The sequence below is a fragment of the Spodoptera frugiperda genome, chromosome 23 (genome assembly GCF_023101765.2).
Source record: "Spodoptera frugiperda isolate SF20-4 chromosome 23, AGI-APGP_CSIRO_Sfru_2.0, whole genome shotgun sequence".
NCBI lineage: Eukaryota > Metazoa > Arthropoda > Insecta > Lepidoptera > Noctuidae > Spodoptera > Spodoptera frugiperda.
In genome coordinates this window covers 12,707,085-12,730,431 of record NC_064234.1, presented here as the reverse complement: position 1 = coordinate 12,730,431, position 23,347 = coordinate 12,707,085, and the positions used below count along the sequence as shown (strand labels likewise).

At 40.2% G+C, this 23,347-nt stretch overlaps 3 protein-coding genes across 4 annotated transcripts; 1 reads left to right on the top strand and 2 right to left on the bottom strand.

Moving 5' to 3' along the window:
- Window positions 1-147: 147 nt before the first annotated feature.
- Window positions 148-14,821, bottom strand: LOC118267177 (2-oxoglutarate dehydrogenase complex component E1). Of its 2 annotated transcripts, none has more exons than XM_035580995.2 (22): window positions 14,653-14,821; window positions 14,409-14,460; window positions 8,044-8,169; window positions 7,386-7,470; window positions 7,123-7,211; window positions 6,359-6,500; window positions 6,165-6,258; window positions 5,076-5,252; window positions 4,691-4,839; window positions 4,528-4,613; window positions 4,135-4,314; window positions 3,500-3,680; window positions 2,991-3,209; window positions 2,716-2,909; window positions 2,512-2,640; window positions 2,271-2,392; window positions 1,806-1,918; window positions 1,532-1,719; window positions 1,346-1,442; window positions 1,069-1,261; window positions 546-842; window positions 148-313 (listed from the first exon to the last, which is right to left on the bottom strand). In XM_035580995.2, the coding sequence occupies exons 2-22, from the start codon at window positions 14,451-14,453 to the stop codon at window positions 211-213; spliced, it is 3,009 nt and encodes a 1,002-aa protein (XP_035436888.1). In that variant the 5' UTR covers window positions 14,454-14,460; window positions 14,653-14,821; the 3' UTR covers window positions 148-210. The 2 variants fall into 2 exon arrangements, with proteins under 2 accessions (XP_035436888.1, XP_035436890.1); XM_035580997.2 differs by having other exon boundaries at window positions 6,165-6,243.
- A 2,036-nt stretch (window positions 14,822-16,857) lies between these two features.
- LOC118267180 (uncharacterized) lies at window positions 16,858-18,121 on the bottom strand. Its single transcript, XM_050702951.1, has 4 exons — window positions 18,113-18,121; window positions 17,379-17,537; window positions 17,118-17,264; window positions 16,858-17,029 (listed from the first exon to the last, which is right to left on the bottom strand). The coding sequence occupies exons 1-4, from the start codon at window positions 18,119-18,121 to the stop codon at window positions 16,874-16,876; spliced, it is 471 nt and encodes a 156-aa protein (XP_050558908.1). The 3' UTR covers window positions 16,858-16,873.
- A 1,805-nt stretch (window positions 18,122-19,926) lies between these two features.
- LOC118266788 (uncharacterized) lies at window positions 19,927-20,655 on the top strand. Its single transcript, XM_035580338.2, has 3 exons — window positions 19,927-20,079; window positions 20,203-20,349; window positions 20,447-20,655. Exons 1-3 carry the CDS (start codon window positions 19,927-19,929, stop codon window positions 20,606-20,608), a joined length of 462 nt encoding a protein of 153 aa, XP_035436231.2. The 3' UTR covers window positions 20,609-20,655.
- Window positions 20,656-23,347: the final 2,692 nt, after the last annotated feature.

The window sequence follows — 23,347 nt, the reverse complement described above, 5'->3', positions numbered from 1 at the left end:
CGGTAATACGGAGGGTATTTTCGGTAATACGTAGGGTAAGATCCGTATAATTTGTATATGGTGTAAGTTCATAAGTTATTTGGCAAATACTTGTAATTACGTTGCTGCACCCGCGTTGAAATCAATTACAAATTAAAACACATCACACTAATGTATAAATAATGTTTATTAACCGAATTTCAATACCCAATTACAGTAGTATGAACAACATCATTTAAGTTCTACCATTTTTGCTTTAAGTTCTTTTATTTCTTTCATGTGCAACCATTTGATACCAGTTGCCGAAGCTGGACTAGATGGCCTGGCAATACATCTGCGAGGAAAACGGTTATTATCGGTTAATTTATTCGAAGTTAGGCAGCGCCTCTACTAGTTTGGTCTACTACACACTACAAAGCTGCTATACAGCAGTTTACCCAGAGCATGATGGGCAATCCCTATAAATGACAATTGGTACTCCATGTGAGAGAGCTACGGTTCGGCATGAATGGGCCGGATCGAGCAGAGTTATACTACGACCTCCTGCCACGGCTTTATCTACTTACTCCACTTTCTGTTCGAAGAGGTTCTCCATGCGAACTTTACAGAAGAGCCAAGCGCCTTGGTTCTTGTGTTCCTCTTGGCACCAACATTTTTTTGCCTTCTCATATTTGCAGAATTCCTTTAGGACTAAGTCATAAGGGAATGGGAATAACTGTTCAACGCGGCATATTGCGATTTTATCTTCTAGATTCTTTGCTTTCCGTTCATCGCTTATCTTAATGGCGACATTACCGGTACAGAAAATCAGTTTCTTAACGCATTCAGGTTTTTTGCTAGCTGGTCCGTCTTCTGGGATTACTCTGTCGAATAAAGGGCATCATGAATACGAATGTACTGTACAAAATAAATTTTAGATAACATTAGTAACTTTTGATATACACAAACTCACGTGCTTGTATCAGCGGCTTATGTTCATGTTAAGAGATATCTGATTATTATTTTACAAAATTACATATAAAGAATAAACGTGTATTCAGTATTCAGGGTGTATATGTGTACCTAATATGTTAACAACTGAAATTATACCTCTTAAATTTAGTTCCAGGGTAAAAGTCCTTCAACGGTGACCGAAAGTAAGGATGTTTGAGACCGACTTTTGGCGAGAACGTGACTATTGGCTTGCGGAACGGCAACGCAAATTGTCGCCGGATCATGTGGAAATAATTTGCTGGGGTCGTCGGGTTAGCCACGATCCAGTTGCATGCTCGCAACTGCTTCACTAAAAGAAAAAGTTGATGATGTTTCAGCGTTTACTTTCATATGAGTTAGTATAAGACAATTAGGTATGTAGATAGGTACTTACGCTCCATGTTTTTGTCGTCAAGGTTGGGTATATAATCCTCGTCATCATCACATTGCTGTAGATATCTCTCGATACGCCCAGAAGAGTGCTCGGGACCCTGCCATTATCGATATTTTAAAATGGTCACCAAATTAATCTATTTATCAAAGATAAACTAAGTATGAGATTCGAAAGAAAGGTACTTACACCACCGTCGATACCATGTGGTAGATGCATCACCAGCCCGGACTGGCACACCCACTTGCTCTCTCCGTTTGCAATGAATGTGTCTATGATTGGCTGCGCCGTGTCCGCGAAGTCTCCGAACTGAGCCTCCCAGATGGACAGAACGTACGGGCTTGAATATGAATAGCCACACTCGTAACCCAGGATACCTGTACATGAATAATCGACTCAAAGCTTGGCAGAAGAGGTAATTTTAATAGGTAAGTAGTTATGTAAGTTAAGAAGTTTTATTTACCATACTCAGATAGCGAACTGTTGTGCAGCGAGTAAACTGCCTGGTCGGGGTACAGGAAGTCGAGCACGCGGTACACAGCGCCATCCACATTCTGGTGGTGGTACACATGGTGCCTGCCGACAAATACCTCACCATCACTTAAAATAACACATGGCTACTTTTGTTATAGTCAACCCAATCTAAGAGGTCAACACTGACATTTAATTTTGTCAGTCTGTGTACTGCTATAATCTGTACCCTTAGTACGAGTTTCCTTTATGTTGAACGAAAACGGAACGAGAGCGCGTTCGGTGCTCTGATTTATCGGTGCAAATGGACTGATGGTGCCATTGGCCTCTTACATTAAGCCGACTATAGATAAGTGATAATGCACTCCAAATCTTATTTTTTCGCGTCGACTGGCATTATGTCCGAAACCTAGTTACAACGCATCATGCACCGCACAACTATGACAACAGTAGGTACCTGTGTGCCATGGTGCCTCGCTCCACATCCTCCCCTGTGAAGCGAATGTGCACTTTATCGCGTAGTAGCGAGCCGTATGCTAGCGCCTCGCCTATCGCCCAGTCTGCGATACCGCTGGCAATCTGCGCGAAACAAAACCTTTGTTGTACCTACTTAAGCTAGTTTACTACATATACACCTACAAACTATGGTTAGTGTTTATTGCGTATTAGAAGTTTTTCTTATTAAATAAATCAAATACCAAAGTTTCTCGATTTTTCAGTATTTTAGTGACACCAGGATGTATTGTGAAGGCCCATGGCTCCGGCGGTTTGACAAAATGATTCGTAATGGTCGTGATCGTTTGCTGACTTATTCCTGTGTCTTTAATCTGAAACAAAAGTGGTATTACTTGTGTATTAACTAACCCGAATATAAAGGTTGTAGGAACATTACAAGAAGGTACCACGTTAGGGTCGACGGTTTCGAAGAAGCCCGTCCAAGGAGTATCGACCCAATCCATGATGCAGAGTTTGGTTATTTTCTTTGACATTTCAAAGTGAGTGTTGAGCGTGTCTGTATACTCCTTTTCCCATCTCTTTATATCAGCGTCCGTCGCAACTCCAGTCGCTTTCAGATGATCGGCGTACATTAGGTCAACTGTAATAAAATCAGATTTGTATACAAAAATTTAGTTGGCTTATTGTTCTTATCTCTGCATTAAAAAAAGAAGAGACGTACTCGTCCTCATGGTTTTGATTTTCTTGTACATGAAGGGTTGCGTGTACATGGGCTCGTCCTCCTCGCTGTGGCCGTAGCGGCGGTAGCACACCAGGTCGATGACCACGTCCTTCTTGAACTTGCAGCGGAACGCGATGGCTATCCGGCCCACGTACGCCACCGCCTCCGGGTCGTCTCCGTTCACGTGCAGGACGGGCGCGTCGATACATTTGGCAATATCTGCGAGTGACAATTACTGTCATTGAGCCGTTTATTCAAATATCACATTTTGAGTCAAGTCAACATACACTTGATTCAAATATCAGTAAACATTATCAAAAATACACTTTCGGTGATCGTAGGTTATTTATTGCTTTCAAAAATAGATGACTTTAGATGAATATCATCGGTGCTGTGAGTGTAGCTGTTGATCAACTCCACAATATCCCACTCTTTGTACAGCAGCGGGTGGTTAGTGATGCTTATTTCGTACGCATGTTGTATAAAGGACAGGAACAGATGAACTATACCCGAGCAGTACGGCGAGCTTCTATGGAAACGAGGTTCGGTGGTGTACCCGATCTGATTGTTGCAGATAATGTGGACGTTCCCGTGTGTTGTGAAGTTAGGCAGCGCGCTCAGCCCGACGGTCTCGAACACCACACCCTGCCCACATATTGCTGCGTCGCCGTGCATCACTATAGCCATAACCTATAATAAAATTGATGTTCTGATTCTAGGCGATATTTTATGTGAAATGTGATAGAGCAAGATAAGTACTAATCGTAAATCGAGATTCAAATACAGCCGACTGAGTCGACTCTCGATAATTCAACCCTTCGATAATTCGAACCTTTTGGTATTTCGAAGTTATTTCAAGGTCCCTAGAAAATCTCATTATACAGGATGATTTGTAATTGGATGTATTCCTCTCGGAAAATGCTAAAACAAGTAATTTCCAACAGGTCTAAAAGGCTAGTTTCAGAGATATTCAAAGGTTTCGGCCGAAAAATCCAAGACAGACCACAAAAACATCAATAAAAAAATACTGGTTGAATATTGATAGAAAGATCTCAGAGTTTGCAGAGGTAAGCACCTAAATTCTGAGGCAGGTTCAAATTTAGGACCATTCGATAATTCAACATTTCGACTGTAATAATATTACCTTGTCACCGTTACCATCACCCTTGAAAAACTGTTCAGCCTTGGCTTTGCCTAACACCACGGGGGAGACCACCTCCAAGTGAGATGGGTTGGCGCTCATTGCCACCTTGATGTACCTGTTGGTTCGTCTGATGAACCGTTGTATGTTTGTACCCAAATGGTACTTGACATCGCCGGAAACCTGCACATAACAATCTGGATTACGGTACTCTGTGTCAAAACCAATTGTCAACAACAAACCTTTATTGAAATATATTCGTTTTATAACTAAATCGATTAAGTAAATTTCTAAGTAGTAAGAAATAAGTAAATTTCTTACTAGGCTTACAAGAGTCATTAAAATAATATTAATTTCATGACGTTTGTCCGAATCTTTTGAACGTGGAATACTTACACTTTCTTTAGGCTCAAGGGGTTTAAACTGAGCAAAGACGTCAGCCAACTGTTTGCGACACACATTGACCAGCATGTTTAGGCGACCTGCGTCGAAATCATTGTTATAATACATGTATCTATATCAATAATGTAACACTCCGGATGGTAGTGTGTGGGCCCACCTCGATGCTGCATGGCCATGACGATGGACTCCACCCCGAGCTTGGTGCTGGTGTCCACGATCTCCTCCAACATCAGGATCATGCTCTCGCCGCCCTCCAAACCAAATCTTTTCTCCGAGGGCCATTTAGCTGCGAAATACTTTTCTAGGCTGGAATATTTACAATTAATGTATATTTAAGTCGACAATATATTAAACGGTTTTCCTTTTTTACCCAAAGGAAAGTGTGTACCTATGGAAACCATTTTGAACAGCGACTAGTGTTTTTGTTCAGGAGAACGGCAAAGTAACCATTAGATAAGTGAATGTTTTTACAAAATGGTGATTATCGGATAGTTGGTTTGATTGTTGAAAAGTAAATAAAAATAATAAATATACAAACTAACAACACGGCTTTCGTGAGCCGGCGCATGATGTCTTTCTTCTGAACATCAGGTATCACCATGGCCCCCGGCTTCTCCATCTTCTCCCTGAGCCACTGCACTGCATCCACGTCATACATATGCATATACTCTATGCCGATAGACTGGCAGTATACTGTCTCCAGCCGGTGGATTATCTCCCTACAAATGTAATAATTACCAGGTACTACGACTTAATACTTTTCAAAATATAAGTAAAGTAACAATAAGACTGGCTCGCTGGTATGGCAGCAATAAGTCCCCTCCTTGAGGAGTGGCTTGAAAGGCGTCACGGCGTCCTCACCTACCGCCTGACACAGGTGCTTACCGGACATGGGAGCTTCGGTTGGTTCCTATGGTTCCTGTTTCTGATAGGGTGCGAGGAGCGCCCGGGTGTCATTACTGCGAGGACCGCCCGGAGGACACGGTAAAGCATAAGGTGCCTGCATGGGCTGTGCACCGTCGTGTCCTCAGGGATGTGGTTGGCGACGGCGACTTCTCGCGTCCGGAATTGGTTCAGATCGAATCGAACTTCCTCACGGCGCAGTCCTCGCGAGAGGCACTTCGGGCGTCGGGGATCGCGTGACGATCTCCGGCCACCGTAAGTGCCGATCTGCGGACGGCGAGTAAGGGTGGCTCGCCACCCGACCAGAACCAGACCCGTGCATGCGGCTCGTCGCGTTCCGCGCGCTCCTCAAAGAGTCATTATCACAGATGGGGCCCAGTAGGGCTGATACCGACCCGGAGCTATGAACTGCCTAGCGGGTTACCGGGGCTAGGGCTCGAAAAGCAGGAGTAGGGACAGGGTGGTTTATAGTTAGTAAGAGAATGACACTCCCAACGCGAGAGAAATCATTGATGATTTTCCCCCCTCAAAAAAAGTTAAAGTTAGTTAGTTATTATAAAAATATAGATAAAATTATTCCACAAAGATCAGAAAGAGAGTAAAATCGTACTTATTACAAACTTTTAATCGTAATAGTTAACTGGCCGTCTGATAAAATTTGATCGTGGAGTTTTTGGAAAGAGACATAAGGTACTATTTATACAATAATTATTGTAGTGATGTTTCACCTGAGCGTCAATTGGGTTTCGTCGCCACCAATATAAGTTCTAGAAGGTAGTTCAAAAACCATGTCCATGTGTTTCTCACCTAAAAAATAATTACCTACGGTTTAAATACACTAATTATTAATCAAGCTTTCAGTTTCCACGTGACTAACAGAACCCAGTAGCTGTGTACGTAGTCTCGTCGATTGTTTACTTACCCAGCTCAGACATCATCTCTCGAGCCACCAAGCAACATTGTAGTCCTTTGAGGTCAGGCGACAGGTTTTTGGCGCTGGCCAGAAATCCGGCAGGCAACGACAAGCCCAGAGGGTCTACTTTCGCCAAAAGATGACCACGAGCCTATGGGAACAACATGACATATTAGGTATGTACCTACTAATGTTGTTGTGGCCCGAATGTTATGGCGCCCCCGCTTCCCGACTAAGAGGGTTCGAATTCAAAATCTGGCAAGTACCATTGTAACTATTGCTTTTTTATTTTTAAAACAGTACTAACATAAGGCGAAGGAAAATATTTATTGTGAGAAAACCTGGAAATATCATTGTAATCGCCAATTCGCCTTGAGCAAGTGTGGTCGTGTGAGCCCTTGCCTTTGCCCTGCTTAATCTATACTTCTATATTAATATAATATTATAAAGCTGAAGAGTTTGTTTGTTTGATTGTTTGTTTGTTTGTTTGTTTGAACGCGCTAATCTCTGGAACTACTGGTCCGAATTGATTAATTCTATTTGTGTTGGATAGTGCATTTATCGAGGAAGGCTATAGGAGGCTATAGACCAATAGGAGCCGAGCAGAGCGGGTGAAACTGTGCGGAAGTAGCTAGTTTAATAAAAAACTCAAGACACCATAAAACTTCTATACCTACTTTAATTTGCTAATTGTATATCAAGTACTGTGGAGCTGTATACATTTGTGTTGGAATAACAGCCTAAGGCCCAAAGGTTTAAGAGTATATCCTTACCTGATAACCTCTGATTACGCTAGCTACTGCCAAGTTGAGCTTAATTTTGGTTCGAAAATCATCGTCTTTGTTAGAACATGGTTTTGACTCTGTAAATGAATTAAATTATTAAATAGCGCTACATTCGCTATATTATCGTACAGTCGAAAATAATAATAAATCGAACATAACTCGTATTGAATATCGATTATCATTTTGACAGAAATTCAACAAACTAATTCCAAAAAATTAAATAAGCCAAAGACCGTAAATTATTTACTTACTGACAGTTTTAGGGCTAAAGTCATCTTGCATTTCTTCTATTTTTAAAGCCTGACCACAGAGGCTGTCGTAGAATCCATCCCAAGACTGCAAAAGATGATTAAATAGCGAGTGCCGGTTCGTGTCATCAGAATAACATGTAGACGAACGAAAAGTCTACTTAAGAATATAGAATACTTATAACAACTTGTGCCTTCATTTTCTCTTTAAGTATAAGCAGGTAGGTATGTTGATTTAGGTAATTTATCAACATAGGTATATCTTTTTATCACTCATACAAGAGTTCATCATTATGAGTGTTCTGTAGCAAATTACCTAATTATTTATGTTAATGAGGCATATAGTAAAGCCGCAATGGCTGTAAGATTTGTCTAATATAAAAATAAGTCTGGTTTTCTTTCCTGACGCTATAACTCCAGAACGTATCAACCGATTTCCACGGTTTTGCATTCGTTGGACAGGTCTCGGGCTCCGTGAGGTTTATAGCAAGCCTGCTTTTCTCTAAAAAAAATTAAGAGAAAAGCAGGAAAACAGGGAACATCATTTTTCACAACACCATCTCTGACACAAAAGTAGCGAAGCCATCTGGTGGCAAAACGGAGTTGGCCGGGTTTGCTAGTATCTCATATATTTGAATGACTGTGATAAAATCTGACTTACTGTGTCTACTGATCCTTTACTCTTGGACCAGTCCCGGTACTGCGCCTCCAGGAAGTTGGCGTTCGCCCCGCAGAGGAACGACTCGGCGTTTGATGACAAGTTCAATTTCATTTGTATCAGACATTGCTACAACAATATAAACTAATGTCGTTATTCATTTAATATTATATCGTACTTATTAAGGGTATGTTCAACGGAAGAGTCTGGATAGAGGAGTTACAAGCGCGTTGCCAGCCACTGCGGAGGAGGGAAATTGGGCCTCTGTAACCTCATAATTACAAATTCTTTAACGATATCAATTACGGCGTATTGACATCATGGTAATGCAATAACTCGAAACAGTACAATATATACGAACAACGTCAGTATATACAGGGTGTCCCTGAAGTCGACGTCCAACAGGCACCAGATGATCAGCAAGGTTCCAACTGTTATCAGCAAAATATAAAAAAAATTCTAAGTCCTACAGTTTTTAAATTACAGTGACTTATGTGTTATCCACGAAAAAGTACACCCTGTGCCAGTCTTTTGACTCTTGTTGCTACAAATCTTTATTTTTTCGTCTGCAGTCTTCCTTACATTATCTTGAATAGTGCTCCAGTAATATGGAATCATAAATTCTTAGCCAACTGCTTTAGATTGGAAAACATTGTTAGTTTTAGAGGAACCAAATACTCTGAATAAAATTTTCACCTTACTTTAAGTGACTGTACTGAATAAATTATGTATGGCGCTAGTAGTGGCAAATTTCACCAAAGTTGGCGCATTTAATAAGGATTATAAAATGGTATAGCACTTTGCAAATTATTTCTTAAATTCGACACAAAAAAAGATTTTTCAACGAAACTCCGTTTCGATGAATTTATTTGAACTTACTAATATTTCTTCTAGTGTACTCAAAACATACGTTACAACCTCGTATGCACTAGACAACACTTTGCACGCTATTTGCTATCATCATGTTGAAAATCAGCGAGGATCTCTTGTCAAACAACTTTGTCTGTCTACTCATGATTTCGCTTGCAGCTTTCGCCGGCAATATTATCGCTAGACGAACTGGTGTTGTGCATCTCGAGCCATCGTACTCGGGCTTCGGCATTTTAGCTGAGCACTGGCTTTTTTGCGCAGTGTTGATTATTTATTTTTTAAATTATTTTTTGCCTTACCTGCAATTCCTTGTAACAGTGCAAATAACTCTTTCTCGACAAACTACCGAATATTTGATGCTTCATCTCGTATTTGATCACAAGGCATGAACACGTAACTTAATCGGAGGATTCACCCATTTCTTTTTTTTTTATGGGGATTTGACGAGTAATTGTGCGTAAGGGCTCATGTACACCATACCACTACCGCATCGATATGCTGTATACATGAATCTGCCGCGTCCGTTCCTTTTGATTTTACTACACATTTGATAATGTGTTTGATGCACTTTGAACATCATATTGCAATCATTCAATATTATTTAGTGAAACATGATACACAACATCAGTTCCTCTAGTAAGTCTAGTAATATTGCCGGCGAAAGCTGCAAGCGAAATCATGAGTAGACAAACAATGTTGTTTGACAAGAGATCCTCGCTGATTTTCAACATGATGATAGCAAATAGCGTGCAAAGTGTTGTCTAGTGCATACGAGGTTGTAACGTATGATTTGAGTACACTAGAAGAAATATTAGTAAGTTCAAATAAATACTTCGAAACGGAGTTTCGTTGAAAAATCTTTTTTTGTGTCGAATTTAAGAAATAATTTGCAAAGTGCTATACCATTTTATAATCCTTATTAAATGCGCCAACTTTGGTGAAATTTGCCACTACTAGCGCCATACATAATTTATTCAGTACAGTCACTTAAAGTAAGGTGAAAATTTTATTCAGAGTATTTGGTTCCTCTAAAACTAACAATGTTTTCCAATCTAAAGCAGTTGGCTAAGAATTTATGATTCCATATTACTGGAGCACTATTCAAGATAATGTAAGGAAGACTGCAGACGAAAAAATAAAGATTTGTAGCAACAAGAGTCAAAAGACTGGCACAGGGTGTACTTTTTCGTGGATAACACATAAGTCACTGTAAGTTAAAAATTGTAGGACTTAGATTTCTTTTTATATTTTTCTGATAACAGTTGGAACCTTGCTGATTATCTAGTGCCCGTTGGACGTCGATTTCAGGGACACCCTGTATATACCGTAAAACGGCGTGAGTAGATACAGAAGAGGGGTGAATAAATGTTGGGAAAATGTTCTAACATCTATTTACCCCATTCTTGTGTCGATTCACCTTTTGAATTCTATTCACCCCGTTTTACGGTTAGTTTATATCTATTCATATAGTAAATCTGTAGAAGAGTCAATTCTGTACATTGAAAATATTGAAAAAATAAATAGCACACAATAGGGGTGTTACTGGATCGATACCAAACCCAAATATGTGATTAAAAAAATTTTTGTCTGTCTGTCTGTCTGTATCAGGCATCACGTGAAAACTAACGGTTCGATTTCGATGAAACTTAGTATAAATAATTATACCTTATTATCCTGGGCATAAAATAGGATACTTTTCATCACGCTACGATCAATAGGAGCCGAGCAGTGAAGGGAAATGTTGGAAAAACAGGAGAACTTACTCCATTCCATACAAAAAGGAGGAGGTTCTCAATTCGACCGTATATATGCTTTTTTTATGTTTGTTCGCGGATAACTTTGTCGTTTATGAACCGATTTTGATGATTCTTTTTGTATTTGGTATGTCTTATACCAGAGGTGGTCCCATTAAAATTTTATCAAAATTGATTGAGTCATTTTGGAGATAATCAACAAAAACAAATATCGACACAAACATTTACTATTTCTGTTTGCGAATAACTGTGTCGTTTATGAACTGATTTGGATGATTATTATTGTATTTCGTAGGTTTTACATCAGACGTTGTTCCATTAAAATTTTATCGAAATTGGTTCAGCACTTTTTGAGATAATTCAAAAACAAATATCAATACAAACATTTTTTATATTATGTCTATTCGCGGATAGCTGTGTCGTTTATAAACCGATTTTGATTATTCTTTTTGTATTTAGTAGGTCTTACATCAAACGTTGTCCCATTTAAATTTTACCAAAATTGATTCAGCACTTTTGGAGATAACTAACAAAAACTTTTTTTAATGTATGTTAATCGATATCTCCGGCAGTTATAGACCGATTTGAGAAATTCTTTTTGTGTTTGAAAGAGTACGATGTCAGTGTGGTCCCATAAATGTGGATGATAATCCAAGGAACTCCTCAAAAATGAACAGAATGTGCTCTGCGTTTGAGTTTAAGTGATGTATATTAGCTTATCTTTCTGAGTAACCATAAAATTCAGGACAGATAGTAGCATATAGGTATAGAATGATGGGTAGCTTGATGTGCTGTCTGATTTACATGTGTATGTAGGAACCTAATCAGTTTGTGTTTGAAAGAGTACGATGGCAGTGTGGTTCCATATAATTGTTTTTAAAGTCTGACCATAAATGTGGAAGATAATCCAGGGAACTCCTTAAAAATGAGCAGAATGAGCTCTGCTTTTACGTTGAAGTGATGCATACTAGCTTATCTTTCTCAGTAGCCATAAAATTCAGGACAGATAGTAGCATAACTGGTATAGAATGATAGGTAGCTTGATGGGCAAGGAGTCGTTGCAAGGATCCGGCAATTGGGACTCGAGGTGGCGCTCCACAAGTCCGAGGCCATGTGCTTTCATGGCCGCGGGAACGCGCCACCTCCGGATGGGTCCCAAATAACGGCAGGAGGGGTTACCATCGGCGTCGAGACGACGATGAAGTACCTAGGACTCGTTCTCGACAGTCGATGGAACTTCGTGGAGCATTTCCGACGTTTGGCTCCTAAGTTGGAACGGACGGGGGCTGCGCTTAAGCGGCTCCTGTCCAACCTCGGGGGGCCAAATGCCTCCTGCCGGAGGTTGTACGCGGGGATCGTGCGGTCCATGGCCCTCTACGGAGCCCCTGTGTGGGCGCCGAACTTGATGCGGCGGCCAGCTCGGGCGCTGCTCACGTCCCAGAGGGTCATGGCCATTCGAGCGATCCGCGGATATCGCACGATCTCCGGAGAGGCGGCTAACCTCCTTGCCAGACTCCCGCCGTGGGATTTGGGGCGAAGGTGCTCGCGCGCGTCTTTAGTTTGCGCGCCGACGCGCGTCGCCGGGGCGAAACTCCACTGCCGCGCCAGATTAGTGCGTGGCGGGATGAGCTCCGGCGCGATCTCATGGCGGAATGGTAGCAGCGACTGTCGCAACCGAGGGTTGGCTCGCTGTCATTGCAGCGGTAAGTCCCCTCTTTGAGGAATAGCTAGAGAGGCGCCACGGCGTCCTCACCTATCGCCTACCGGACATGGGAGTTTCGGTAGGTTCCTGTTTCTGATTCGGCGGGAGGAAACGCCCGGGTGTCATCATTGCGAAGACCGCCCGGTGGACACGGTGGAACATATTACGCTTGCGGTCTGCCCTGCGTGGGCTGAGCACCGCCGTGTCCTCAGGGATGTGGTCGGCGACGGCGCCCTCTCGCGTCCGGCACTGATACAAGCCATGGTGCGGAGCGAGGGGGACTGGGATGCCGTCTCCTCCTTCTGCGAAGGAGTCATGCTAGCTAAGGAGGAGGCGGGGCACCTGAGGGAACGAACCTCACGCCCCAGCCGTCGCGAGAGACTCTCCGGGCGTCGGGGATCGCGCGACGATCTCCGGCCACCGTAAGTGCGGGTCTGCGGACGGCGAGTAGGGGTTGCTCGCCGCTCGACCAGATCCAGATCCGTGCGTGCGGCGCGTCGTGTTCCGCACGCGCCTCAAAGAGCCATCAGACTACCACAGATGGGGCCCAGTAGGGCTGATGCCTGATCCAGAGCTGCGGACTACCTAACGGGTTTACCGGGGCTCTGGTTCGAAAAGCAAGAATAGGAACGGGGTGGTTTTTAGTCAGTAAGAGTCTGACACTCCCTCTCGCCTCGCCCAAGACGAGAGAAGTCAATGGATGATTTTCCCACATCAAAAAAAAAGCTTGATGTGCTGTCTGAGTTACATGACTGTATACCTATGTATGTGGGTATCTAATCTGTTTGTGTGTTTGACAACTGACTATGTATGTAGCTTATGAACAGGTTACTGTTAGCTGTCGGCTCAGCAGATCATAAGTAAGGGTATCAGGTTAATTACATTTGAAAATAATGTAATTATGCGTCAATATGGATAGATATTAATATTATTCATTTAAACGGCACTGTCTCATATGAGCAGCGCGTTTAATAGGTCGACCCATACTCAAATAAGTTATTCACTAAAAATCAAGAAATAAAATGTTATTTTTGGAGTCGGTGTCAGCCTAGGAAACGCCAACAACTAGCACGGCACGGGCGCAGTGGTGGGTAAGTACCTACTTACAACTGGTGTAAAACTGTAATGTTTTGTTGTGATAATAGGTAAATATAACAAACCTATCTTAGTTGGCTGACACCGACTCCAGAAATAACAATAATTGTACCTTACTGTATGTTACTTACATTATAATGTGTGTGATGAGTTAGTAAAGTTAGGAGATCTATTAAGTTGTAAAATACGCAATTATTTCTTTTACTTTTTAGTGCATATTAATTTGTTTTGGAATATTGATTTTTTGAAGTCGGTTTTTTTTGTTAAAATTGTTTTTTTAAGCTTCCATCGCGTGTGGTTAAAGCTACACAGAAATATTGTATGACGGAAATGTTCTCCTTAAAATTGTTTAAAAAATATTCCACGACAGCAAATGTCTATCTCTTATGGTTGAACACGTATAACTCCCGATAGCTTAGCAGTTCGGAGCTTTCTGATTATATTTGTCTACTCTTACGTTTATAACACATTCATTCATTCATTCATATTAGAATAAATCTGTAGAAGGGTCAATTCTGTACATTGAAAATATTGAAAGAATAAATAGCAGGGGGTGTTACTGTTACGGTTCGATTTCGATGAAACTTGGTATAAGTAATTATATCTTATTATCCTGGGCATAAAATAGGTTACTTTTTATCCTGGAAAAATACGAAGAAAAAAAATCTTTATTTTTCAGTTTTATTCTGCTCAACAGCAGTAGCTCAATAGAGGGATCTCCTTAATTATTATGGGTCTCGCCGTATTTGGGTCCAATCAATAGATATTTATAAGATGTTATTGTCAGAGTTACTCAAAATGGAGAAATAAAACTTCCACGCGAGACCGAAATCCGCGCGGACGGAGTCGCGGGCGGAAGCTAGTGATGAATACCTATAAATAACACATCCCTCGTCACTTCGGCCAGTGCCTGTAAATAATGTAAGCAAAGAACAAGAGCCTCTCACCGTAGGATTACAAATTCTTCTGAGTAATATTCGTACCAAAGACATGCCTAATCTGCAACAAACACATCTGTTACACGGCCATAATCGAACCTCCAGGAAGATTGCTACTATTTCCTTGACGAAGAAAACTCAAGGATTTTCTTTTAGGGCTTTTCTGCGTTATATCTGGCGATAAACACTACTAGGATTTTTTCACAATAATATCAAGTTATCCAGTATAATATATAAGTAGATACCTACTCACCTTATGTGAAAAATATTTTGTTATACTTTTTTTCAATAATCATTTGTGAATTTCGAGAAATTTTAATTAAATAAAAATATTAAAAAGAAGCATGTCAGAACGCTGTATGGTTCTGGATTTTTCTAACAAAATTTGACAAGTGTAGTTTTGTTAAAACATGTGTTTACTGCTTCAATCACGTAGACTTTATTCAGCCAGTAGGTATTTTATTGATTTTCTCAAACAGTTTTTTGTTGTTGTTTGTTTAGCTTGCGTGAGAAGGAAACACCAAACATTTTCTTGTAGGTAACATGTTGCCAAGACGAGACCATATAGGTCGCACTATTAAAAAGTATCCAGATCTCATCTGCCGCGTAATTTATAAACGCAGTAAATAACGTGCCCGCGCAATTTATAAACGCACTAAAAAACATGGCCGCCAAATTCATAAACGCAGTAAAGAACATGGCCGCACAATCCATAAACGCAGTAAACAACATGGCCGCACAATCCATAAACGTAGTAGTTAAGTACCGCTTACTGCACATGTTCTTTATAGTCCAGTCAAATAAGGTTAAATTAGATAAGAATCTCGGAATGCGAGATACCCAGCTGTAATTTTGTATATACTTGTATATTGACCCCCTAAAACTTGTCTCACAACCTACATATGGTAGGGTGTAAGCAACCCTTAAAATTCAGGGTCAAAGGGCCCAAAAATCGATTTTTTGCGGTTTTTTCGTAATATCTCATTTCCTATGGGTTTTTGGTAGTTGTATTCAATAGCAATATTGTGCCATACAAAATTCTCTACAACTTTTGTCTAAACTTTTTTTTTATACGGTGAACTGTTTTCGAGATAGAGGGCGGAGAGCGCGCGGTCACTGCATCTCTTCAAAAAAATTTTTTTTCGTCTCACCTATCCGTGATGGTTGTCTATGGATAGGACATAAAAAAATACGTCATGGTTCCTAAAACCATTTTTCGTCAAAATCAGTCGTTTGAAAGATAGACGCTTCCAAAGTGGAAAAATGAGGTCTATCGAATGTGTCCTGCCCCCTAACTTTTAAAATAAGTTAGTAAGAAAACTAAAAAAAATATATGCTGTAGATTTTAATGGAAACTTTCAATGAAAATTGGTTTGAACGAGATATCATAATTAGTTTTTAAGAATTGATTAAAAGAATTGAGAAAGTGGAAAATTAGGTGTGTTTTTATTAAAAATGTATCAATTCTTAAAAACTAATTATGATATCTCGTTCAAACCAATTTTCGTTGAAAGTTTCCATTAAAATCTACAGCATATATCTTTTTTAGTTTTCTTACTAACTTATTTTAAAAATTAGGGGGCAGGACACATTCGATAGACCTCATTTTTCCACTTTGGAAGCGTCTATCTTTCAAACGACTGATTTTGACGAAAAATGGTTTTAGGAACCATGACGTATTTTTTTATGTCCTATACATAGACAACCAGCATGGATAGGTTAGACGAAAAAAAAAATTTTTGAAGAGATGCAGTGACCGCGCGCTTTCCGCCCTCTATCTCGAAAACGATTCACCGTATAAAAAAAAAGTTTAGACAAAAGTTGTAGAGAATTTTGTATGCTACAATATTGCTATTGAATACAATTACCAAAAACCCATAGGAAATGAGATATTTCGAAAAAACCGCAAAAAAAAAACGATTTTTGGGCCCTTTGACCCTGAATCTTAAGGGTTGCTTCCACCCTACCATATGTAGGTTTTGAGACAAGTTTTAGGGGGTCAAAATACAAGTATATACAAAATTACAGCTGGGTATCTCGAATTCTGAGGTGAATTCCTAAATTGACTGGACTATTACAGCGTTTTTAAATAGCGCCGTAGTCATGTAGACCCTAGTTTTTAACTCTACATGTCGAGCCTTAAATCTTAAATCACTACAACCGTATCTATCTGCAGCAAGTTGTTCGTAGTTCGTAGATTAATTTTGTCTACTGGAAACGTATCTCGTAGCGTCATTTTATCGAATGAAAACTACCTCTTCCCGCCGTGACTTGCTATTATAGCAGTGGTAAGTCCCCTCTTTGAAGAGTCACATAAAAGACGTCACGTACATGCATGCATTTTACTGTGATTGCAACAATCGATGTTTTTCATCGCCGTATAATAACACTGCGATGAATTAGAACTCAGATTTATTCAACTTTATTCTGACGCTGACGACATTGTTCATTTGAAGTCTTTAAATACAAATAAATTATTTTTGTTTGAATTTAGCTTCGATAAAAGCCTTTAACACTGGCTCGCTCGTGCTGGTCAGGGTCACTATGAAATCTAAGCGGCCCTTCTCAAAGGGAAACACGCTGGGGAAGTTTTCAGTCGGCGCCGTGATGTTCATTACAGAGTGATAGCCCTATGGACAAAGAACAGAAAATATCTAAATGTAGGAAAGAAGGAGATTGACACGCATAACATAATAAGGTTGTGAAGGCAAGACTTACAACAGGCAAGGGACATATCAAGCCCGAGTTCTTCAAAGCGCCGCCAACGAAGGGTTCCTTATTGATGAGGTCGCAGTACTTGTATTGGAAGCCCACGAATGAGGGCCGGTATTCATTGTGCAAGTACTGGTTGATTTTAATATCAACCTGTAAACAATACACTGTTAAGAACTAAATACTAATTTACAAGCGAATTTCGAAAATGACCAATATACATACGCAGAAATTGTATTAAAAAAATAATACAAAATATATTGTTACCGTAATATTGTTAGTCCAGGTTTGCTTGTTAATGCCCATCAAGTTGATGTAGTAGGCAGACTTCCTGCTGTACCGCCGAATGTTTAATGTCAGATTGGCTACGTATTTGGGGTTCGAGAATGTCACATTCGACCTCTCAGGAATCACTTGCATGCTGCTCTGAAAAGAAACGCATTATTAAATAACTACACAAATGTCCTCCGCGTGCTGCTATCAAACAGATTGGTTCCCTTACCGCATCCACATGTTGCAAGACATGGAGTAACTAGGATCAACTACAATCTTAGTTACTTTTGAAACCGAATTCCCTGACAGTGGTATCTTGTTGACGACCGCATTACATAGAATTGGTATCTGCTGCCTCCTACACCTAATTTTATTATTTATATTATTTCAATTCAAAAATCAATGATTTCAATATATGTACTTACTGTAATTATTTTAATATTTAGGATAAAACACGAAAATAATATCAGAACATGAAGAGGAAACATATTGCTCGACATATTGTTCGACCAAAGAAATCTGTGCAATCTGTAGTGTCGACCATCGACACGTAGTAATTACATATAATATATCGATATGATTTGTATAACACTTTAAAAGTATTTAACTTTTTTTTAAATGAAATGATTAAATACGCGATTAGATTTTGGGTATCGATAAATGTTAAATTAACTATAACCAGGATAAGGACGCTGTTACCATAATTTGTTCCACCAACAAGTGTTTACCAACGACATTTAGAGACAAACAGCCAATTTGTAGTAGTAAATAATTATATTTATCTCATTTCCTGTTGTTAAATCTGAATTTTACAAAGTAATTTATTTCAACAAGCCCAATATACGGCACTTTTGAAACTATTGAACAAAATACCTATTTAAAAATGAATCTGTGAATGACGAATTTTGTTAAAATAGCAGATTTGTGTCCCAGGCTAGGTGGTGCCTGCCGTGGGACCTGGAGGCGAAAGTGCTCGCGCACGTATACAACTTACGTGCGGAGGCGCATAGCCGGGGCGAAACCCCACTGCCGCGTCAGATTAGTGCGTGGCAGGATGAGCTCCGGCGCGATCTCATGGCGGAATGGAAGCAACGACTGTCGCAACCGAGGGCTGGGCTCGCTGTTATTGTAGCGGTAAGTCCCCTCTTTGAGGAGTGGCTAGAGAGGCGTCACGGCGTCCTCAACTACCGCATGACGCAGGTGCTTACCGGACACGGAAGTTTCGGTAGGTACCTGTTTCGGATTCGGCGGGAGGAAACGCCCGGGTGTCGTCATTGCGAGGACCACCCGGAGGACACGGTGGAGCATACAGTAGCAGTGTGCCCTGCATGGGCTGAGCACCGCCGTGTCCTTAGGGATGTGATCGGCGGCGGCGACCTCTCGCGTCCGGCCTTGGTTCAGGCCATGGTGCGGAGCGAGGGGGAATGGGACGCCGTCTCCTCCTTCTGCGAAGCAGTCATGCTAGCTAAGGAGGAGGCGGAGCGCGTGAGGGAACGATCCTCCTCACGCCCCAGCCGCCGCAGAAGACACTCCGGGCGTCGGGGATCGCGTGACGATCTCCGGCCACCGTAAGTGCGGGTCTGCGGACGACGAGCAAGGGTAGCTCGCCGCCCGGACAGAACCAGACCAGTGCGTACGGCGCGTCGCGTTCCGCGCGCGCCTCAAAGAGCCAGACCACCACAGATAGGGCCCAGCAGGGCTGATGCCCGATCCGGAGCTGCGGACAACGTAAAAGGTTACCGGGGCTCCGGCTCAAGGCAGGAGAAGGAACGGGGTGGTTTTTAGTCAGTAAGAGTCTGACACTCCCTCCCGCCTCACCCAAGGAGGGAGAAGACATTGGATGATTTTCCCCCCTCAAAAAAAAAGTCTAGGTGGTGCCTAGCGGGTAACTGTCCAGTGTCCAACCTTTCTACGCCTGTATTATCTTCTATACTAATATATATATATAGGTAGCTGAAGAGTTTGAACGCGCTAATCTCCAGAACTACTGATCCGATTTATCCTATCCGATCTATCCTAGATTATAGTTAATTTAACATTTATCGATACGCAAAATCTTATCGCGTAATTAATCATTATGTTAAATACTTTTAAACTGTTATTAAATACAAATCATATCGATATATTATGTGTAATTACTACCTGTCGATGGTCGACACTACAGATTGCACAGATTTCTTTGGTCGAACAATATGTCGAGCAATATGTTTCCTCTTCATGTTCTGATATTATTTTCGTGTTTTATCCTAAATATTAAAATAATTACAGTAAGTACATATATTGAAATCATTGATTTTTGAATTGAAATAATATAAATAATAAAATTAGGTGTAGGAGGCAGCAGATACCAATTCTATGTAATGCGGTCGTCAACAAGATACCACTGTCAGGGAATTCGGTTTCAAAAGTAACTAAGATTGTAGTTGATCCTAGTTACTCCATGTCTTCCAACATGTGGATGCGGTAAGGGAACCGATCTGTTTGATAGCAGCACGCGGAGGACATTTGTGTAGTTATTTAATAATGCGTTTATTTTCAGAGCATGCAAGTGATTCCTGAAAGGTCGAATGTGACATTCTCGAACCCCAAATACGTATCCAATCTGACATTAAACATTCGGCGGTACAGCAGGAAGTCTGCCTACTACATCAACTTGATGGGCATTAACAAGCAAACCTGGACTAACAATATTACGGTAAAAATATTTTTTTCTATGCAATTCCCGCTTTTATTAAATATTTTATAAATTCGCTTGTAAATTAAAAAAAAAACTCTTTTAATTAAAAATCTATTATTCTAAGCATAGTATTGCTTGCAGGTCGATGTTAAAATCAACCAGTACTTGCACAATGAGTACCGGCCCTCATTCGTGGGCGGCCAAATGAAGTTCTGCGACCTCATCAATAAGGAGCCCTTCATTGGCGGCGCTTTGAAGATCGCGGGCTTGGCATGTCCCTTGCCTGCTGTAAGTGTTGCCGTCACTACATTATTATGTTATCCGTGTCAATCTCCTTCTTTCCTACATTTAGATAATATACATATTTTCTGTTCTGTGTCCACAGGGCTATCACGCTGTAATGAACATCACGGAGCCGCCGGCGACAGAAAATTTCCCCTACGTGTTTCCCTTCGAGAAGGGCCGCATAGATTTCATAGTGACCCTGAGCAGCACGGGCGAGCTAGTGTTAAAGGCTTTTATCGAAGTTAGGTTCAAGCAAAAATGATTTATTTGTATTTAAATAATTCAAATAAACAATGTTGTCAGCATCAGAATAAAGTTGTGTAGTATAACGTCGATGAAAAACATCGATTGAAAGTCACCAATCCTGCTTGAGCACAAATAGTGAGTGGTAATTAATGCTGATTCCTTCTCCATGTAATGTTTCATTCGGTTATCAAATGGATGAAGGTCGATCTTAGTTCGGATCTCGTACCATTATAAGAGGCATGTCCTTCGCAGTGGTATAGTTGCATCAAAGTCAAAGCATTTATTTCAATTAATTCTAAATTAGGCACTTTTGAAACGTCAAATTGAATTGTGAGTCAGTCTATCCGTCAGTGAAGCTAGGCGCTCGTTCCAAAGTGTTGCTTCGAATGGAGAAGAACGAGCAAGAAACTCCATCGTTACTCTTTCTCTCTACACTCTACATAATGTATCAACATTATATGATCATTTACCTATTGTATATACATATATGTAGGAACAATGACCTTGTAGTAATGACAATACGGAGCTCCGGGTCGAAAAGCAGGAGAAGGAACGGGGTGGTTTTTAGTCAGTAAGAGTCTGACACTCCCACTCACCTTGCCCAAGGCGGGAGAAGTCATTGGATGATTTTCCCCCCTCAAAAAAAAAGCGTCAAAACTAATGGCACAATAAAACCAATTTTATTTTAATTTATTTTTCTTTATTGGGACATAAAACAGTTACACATTCCAGATACAATTAAAAACTAAGTACGGTATCTATATCTATCTATCTATCTATCTATACGTATAATAAATCCCACCCAAAACATAAATGTGAAAGGCTGCCAAGTTCGATAATATTGGAATGCTTCGCCTATAAAAGAAGTGAGATCTAAATAAGTACCAAGTTCCATACACAGACCTCAGTTAAAAATGATATAACAAGTTGGCAAGTTTTCACACACTTTGTTATAAACCTACTAAACGCAATGAGTCAAGTATATAATTTTCTATTAAAACTTGCCAAGTTATATCATTTTTAACTGAGGTCTGTGTATGGAACTTGGTACTTATTTAGATCTCACTTCTTTTATAGGCGAAGCATTCCAATATTATCGAACTTGGCAGCCTTTCACATTTATGTTTTGGGTGGGATTTCATTTATTTTTGTAAGGTTTATTTTCTTTTTTTCTTATTTTACTTTACTTTGACTAAATACAAACCTTCGTAACGAATTTTAGGTCGGTACGACCATTGGAAGATATAGATAATTTTTTTGTTTTAGTTCCTTAGGGGTATGAATTTACACCTTCATTATTTTTAAAACCGACTCACACTTGGCCATTTTCAGATTTTTTCCTTTACCTTGACCTAAAGACCTACCTCCATGCCAAATTTCAAGTCAATACGACCATTGGAAGTGGTCTAGGTTTTTGATGAGTGAGTGAGTGAGTGAGTCAGTCAGTCAGTCAGTGAGTGTATAGTAAAAATAGCGATTTTCTGACGTCAATATCTCAAGACCTACAATAGGTACATTAATGAAATTTTGTATTTTAGATAAGTAAGTAGATCTCGTCAGATACTAGAAATTTCATATGCGTAGATAAAATAGATTTTGAGTTATAGGTGGGTCGAACTTGGCCCGAAATGGTTCGTGTAATATAACCCACGGCCGGTGTGTCGGTGTTTTTGCTCGAACTTGGCGGACACACTGCCGTGTGTCTAGATCTGTAGAAAAGTCATTTTTGTACATTGAAGAAAAGTGTGAAAAGATAAGTAACAGAACCCATTTCCACCATTTTTTTAAATTTTGTCTGTTTGTTTGTGCGCACATCACGTAAAATCTACGAATTCAATGCTGAAAATGTTTATATACAAAAATTGTACGTGACTTGAGGTATAACTTAGTTTTTGTTTCATCGAAATCATATCTTTTGATAGAGTGAACCACTCTATCAAAAGATATGATTAATTTTGTGAGTTCAAGAAGAAAAATATTACGTTACGCAATTCAGTATAGTACTTGCAACGACATCTTAAGTCTAAATATAGAACGAATGTTGATAGTTTTTAGGGTTCCGTAGCCAAATGGCAAAAAACGGAACCCTTATAGATTCGTCATATCTATATACAGTGGCCATTCTTTTAAACTTGACATTGGGAAGTGCAAAAATATCAAGGGTTTATCCTCGTAACGCCCAAGCATAAAAAATATCGTGAGAGCTAAATGCCCAGTGTTCATTTTAATGTACATAATATGAGGTTATTGTAGGGCAAGTGACCCGGTTGTGGCCACCGACCCCTTTGTGGCCATTTGGATCTTCAAATATTTATAACTAAGGCATGGACAAATAAATTACTCTGTGATATACAGTATTTAAAATATTGAATATTGGAGACACTGATACCGTTGGCAGCTTTGATGTGTCAAACTTCACTTCGATGCAACAAGTCATTCTTTTTAGTTGAGGGTGAAATTGTTAAGATCTTAACAAAAAGGCTAAGGCGAGCAGGTGAGGATTTGGTTTTTATTTTTTAAATCTATGCTTATTGTTTGGATGTTTATGTTAATACTACATGAAGAATATATTGTCTAAGTGAAACTAAAGTTATTTTGTCGCCATATGTTTCTGAAGTGCGGTTATTAGAAGGTGGCCACTAATGGAGACAAAATTATGAATTTCTCCATCTTTGGCCACATGGCTGATGCAAAACTAATGTACATAGACACCCGACTTCTTCCCCTTTATTTTATCGTGGCTTTTTTTCCTTGG

Bases quoted from the DNA above. Each gene is read 5' to 3' on its own strand.
- LOC118266788 (XM_035580338.2), top strand. From the start codon at position 19,927: ATGCAAGTGATTCCTGAAAGGTCGAATGTGACATTCTCGAACCCCAAA. The intron at 20,080-20,202 runs GTAAAAATATTT...TATTGCTTGCAG, and splicing joins CCTGGACTAACAATATTACG to GTCGATGTTAAAATCAACCA. The intron at 20,350-20,446 runs GTAAGTGTTGCC...CTGTGTCCACAG, and splicing joins TGGCATGTCCCTTGCCTGCT to GGCTATCACGCTGTAATGAA.
- LOC118267180 (XM_050702951.1), bottom strand. The intron at 17,265-17,378 runs GTAACAATATAT...TATTGTTTACAG, and splicing joins CCTGGACTAACAATATTACG to GTTGATATTAAAATCAACCA. The intron at 17,030-17,117 runs GTAAGTCTTGCC...CTTTGTCCATAG, and splicing joins TGATATGTCCCTTGCCTGTT to GGCTATCACTCTGTAATGAA.
- LOC118267177 (XM_035580995.2), bottom strand. From the start codon at position 14,453: ATGTCTTTGGTACGAATATTACTCAGAAGAATTTGTAATCCTACG. The intron at 7,212-7,385 runs GTAAGTAAATAA...ATTCATTTACAG, and splicing joins CTTTAGCCCTAAAACTGTCA to AGTCAAAACCATGTTCTAAC. The intron at 843-1,068 runs GTATAATTTCAG...TTTATTCGACAG, and splicing joins CCTGGAACTAAATTTAAGAG to AGTAATCCCAGAAGACGGAC.